Raw genomic sequence first — 3,903 nt, 5'->3', positions numbered from 1 at the left:
CAGGTTGGAGGAATGCGTGAAGGTGCGCCCGCACTCTCCGCACACGTAGGGCCTCTCTCCCGTGTGGATGCGCGTGTGTTGTCTGAGGTTGGTGGACTGGGTGAAAGCCTTGCCGCACACCGTGCAGACGTAGGGCTTCAGGCCCAGGTGGACGTTCTTGTGGCGCCGCAGGCTACTAGAGTTCTTGAAGGCCTTCGGGCAGCTGTCGCAGGGGTAGGGGCACTCGCCCGTGTGCTGCCGCAGGTGGTACTGGTAGTGGGAGCTCCACTTGAAGGTGAGGGGGCAGTAGTGGCACTGGAAGGTGCGCAGGCCTGTGTGGACACTGCGATGAACCTGAAAATAGACAGGAATAGCAAAGAGGCGGATAATAACCAATTAGGTCCTTCGCATGGAAAATCTCCGTCATCTCCCCACGCAGTCAGCAGAGATCAGACAGAGTGACTCACCTGGAGTAGAGAGGAGCGTTTGAAGGCTTTGCCACAGTCGTCACACTTATAGGGCTTCTCGCCCGAGTGAGACCTGCAAAAGATAAACAAACACTTGGAAAAACGTTTCCGTATCAATTCATGTAGCCTATCGGTCTACCATACTATCGGCTACAACGGGCATCTACACCTGTATCGACTACTCAGTTCATCAGGCCTTTCTGGAAAATTCTATACTAACAGTTTTTAGAGTCTCAGTCCTCCCCCCCTCTGATCTGTTAATACCTCTGGTGGTAGAGTAGGGCGGAGGAGCCCTTGAAGGCCTTGGGACAGAGGTTGCAGCGGTAGGGCCTCTCGTTGTTGTGGCTGCGCTGGTGGTGGGTCAGCCTGGACGACCACTTGAAGCTCTTCCCGCAGTCCAGGCACTGGAACGGGTGGTCGGGGTTTTCCGGGTGCTGCTGGGGTATGGCGGCGGCTACCACCACAGACGACGACGACGTCACCATCTCCACTCCCACACCTGTCAGAACCACCTCCTCTCCTCCACTCTCCACTACCCCCCCCCTCTGCTGGCCCTCCTCCTCTTCCTCCTCCCTCTCCCCGTCCTCCTCCCCGTCCTCCCCCGAGCCCAGCAGGGACGGGAAGGAGGAGAGGGAGGTGGACGACTGGGGAGGTAACAGCTCAGCTTGGACCACCAGCGTGGCCACTGAATTAGCCATGTCCAGGAACTGAAGGAGGTTGTAGATTTGACAGACTTGAGTGTTTAGTGTTAACTTGTTGTGTGTTAGTCTTGGTGGAGCGGCATCTCTTTCTCCTGGGTTTCCCTCATGGCTAGTGGAACTTCTTCTCCTGTTGTTGGTTCCTCTTGTTGTGAAACACCAGTCAAAGTTGTGGCAGTCTTCTCTCTCTCCCACGTGACTCAATCAATGAATGATGATGTATTGACAAACAGCAAAGGTCCACGACTATTTGGTTTGGGCTGTCAAAATAACCAGTCAACCACAGATCTAACTGTAAAAAAAACAGCCAAAAATAAAAAACATTGACTAACCCTTTCCCTTTAAATTCCACCTCCTCCCACCTCCTCCTCCTCCTCCTCCTTTCTTGTTTAGTCTGTCTGTCCCTGCTGCTGTGTGGTGCAAATATGTCTAGTTTTCTCCTAATTAAAGGCACACATTACACAAACAAACTGTTATCAAACAGGCCAGTGTCAGTGTGTGATAGATCAATAACATGACACAGATCCATCCGCCTTCAGAGATCATCAGTTATCAAACTGGCCTGTTGGATCTATTACAGCCTTTTCGTCCAGTGTGAAAATGTTCCGCTGTTAATGTTTTTATAGGAATGGTGCAAAGTAAGTAATATCCCAACCCAATACTCACTCCGGTAGCATTAATGAATGAGTTAACGCCTATTGTTGATGTTTTGAAAAGGGATTGAGATCCGCAGTGCGAGTCCACACAACCTTAACAATAAGCCCGAGCTAGCAGTCACCCACCCGCTACCGCCTTCCAAGAACGACGCCGCCTATTGGCTCCCGTCCGGTCCCGATAAACACATGCCATTGGTCGAGAGATCAACAGTCAAACTATTCAGTCGAAACGTCTTTACATTTCTTATTTTAGTTTATTATTTATTATTCAATGTTGTAAAATCACGTAAATATATTTCCTAACCTCAAACATCGTTAAAAGTCATTTTAGAGGATCAATGAGGAGATGTTTATATTGTGCTGTGCTGTTGATGTTGCAGTGCATGATGGGTTGTGTAGTGTTTGGTAAGAATGTAGGCTTCACACGCAGGAAGCACTGTGTCATGGTAAGATGGATAAAGGTGCTGCTTCTGGGCCAAAGACATATAGAGATGGATGGAGAGGGGGGGGGGAAAGTGTTTCTATTTGTAGAAATAAATGAAAAGATACTCAATCGCATTGTGCATGTTCTTTATTATCTTTTTTTTTCTTTCTCCAAGGCACACATTTCACATTTAGGCCAATCAGTCTGTGTGGAAAAGACCCAAAGGGTGTCCGCAACATTCAGGCAATGGTACTACAATGATGTCAACATGGGTGATGGCAATGATGATAGTAAATAGGAATAAACAGTATAAAAGTACAAAAATGGCAGAGGAGACTTGCTACTCTGCAGCACAAATAAATAAATACACCAAAGTTAAATAAATAGAAAATACTGTAACAAAATACTAGAATAAAATAAAATAGATATTGTGACCGAATGATAGGAATAGAATTGACAGGGTATTCTACATTAGATATCATAGAAAACTACAATTGCATTGTATACAACAATTTACATTCTTGTACAAGTAGGCCTATGTGTACAAATGTACAGAACCATAGTATCACAATATAACAATACATAGTATTTTAAGGCTTGTTTTTTTTTCTTCTTCTCATGTGTCGCTATAAAATGCTCAAAAATCATTTGAACCCCAAGGCACAGATTCAGGATACCTCATTCAAAAGGCTAATCCTAACAGGTTTGTGCAAAGAGATTTAATCAGGTCCCAGGTCAGTGCTTAGCAACAGGGTATATTCATAAAACCTTTACCAAAATGACAGATAATGTCACCTCTTATTTTATAGGAACGGAGAAACAGGCACTGTAAAATGTAAATAGCAACCAAACCTTGGCTTGTACAAAGGAAACCATTTACTTCCACTGTGTAAACATCCTGAGTGAGACACGGATTAATACACAATCTTATTCCTTTTCACTTGAAAACAAAAACAGGTGGCACATTTAACACAGTGGAATGATTCTCTGAGTAACCCCTCTAATCCATTTACAAGTTAAAGTATACAGCACTGTAAGAAAGAAACGAACAAAGACAACTTGTGCTGTCCCGAGTGTGCTACATCTACTGGAAGAAATGAAACGACTTTATAGGACCAAAAAGGCAAGAGCGTAAATAACATGAAATACTTTTTAAATACAATCAGTATGATAAGAGGCTGTGGGGATTCAGGAAGTGCTACTGTATGGTCTCTTAGTTTTTTTTAGGAGGGTAGATGGAAGAAGAGAGACAGGTACTGAGAGTAAGCTACACAAGCAACTAAATTCACAACAATAAAGTATGGAAATAATGACAGAGTGACATAATTATTAAATAAATAACAATAAATAACTAACAATAAATAAATAAATACATAAATAACAATAGTCATGAACAACATATTTAGAAAAGATTATGGGGAGGCTTGACATGTTTGTCATAAATCAAAACGGCTATTGCCTTAGTGTGAATATCAAGGGCCATAAACTGGCTGTAGTGTGGGGCATGGAGCATCCTCATTGGTTATGACGTGAAGACGGTGGTTCATCAACAACAGTTCATTGGTTATAGTGTGGATTGAAAAAATGGTCTAGATCCCCCATTGACCGAGGTGTGGATTCCATGCATTCCTATTGGCTGTAGTGCTTTGGCTGCAGTTCAGAAATCATTGTCCTGCAGA

At 44.1% G+C, this 3,903-nt stretch overlaps 1 protein-coding gene and 1 long non-coding RNA gene across 2 annotated transcripts in view; both read right to left on the bottom strand.

The window, feature by feature from the left end:
• Positions 1-235: 235 nt before the first annotated feature.
• Positions 236-758, bottom strand: LOC308166027. The gene is made up of 3 exons (XR_013937689.1): positions 711-758; positions 447-519; positions 236-333 (listed from the first exon to the last, which is right to left on the bottom strand). It is a non-coding gene; the product is annotated as an uncharacterized lncRNA (long non-coding RNA).
• Positions 759-3,685: 2,927 nt separating this feature from the next.
• il11a (interleukin 11a) overlaps positions 3,686-3,903 on the bottom strand; it is a gene marked incomplete at its 5' end in the record, with an annotated part of 4,520 nt that continues 4,302 nt past the window's right edge. The window contains one exon of the mRNA XM_080540249.1: positions 3,686-3,903. This exon is cut by the window's right edge and continues 171 nt beyond it. Within this exon, the coding sequence (XP_080396375.1) occupies positions 3,889-3,903 (15 nt within the window).

This window comes from Nansenia antarctica, assembly GCF_963989245.1.
Source record: "Nansenia antarctica genome assembly, chromosome: 10".
NCBI lineage: Eukaryota > Metazoa > Chordata > Actinopteri > Argentiniformes > Microstomatidae > Nansenia > Nansenia antarctica.
Note: the sequence above shows the minus strand (reverse complement) of the source record. Positions and strands in the feature narration are given on the sequence as shown.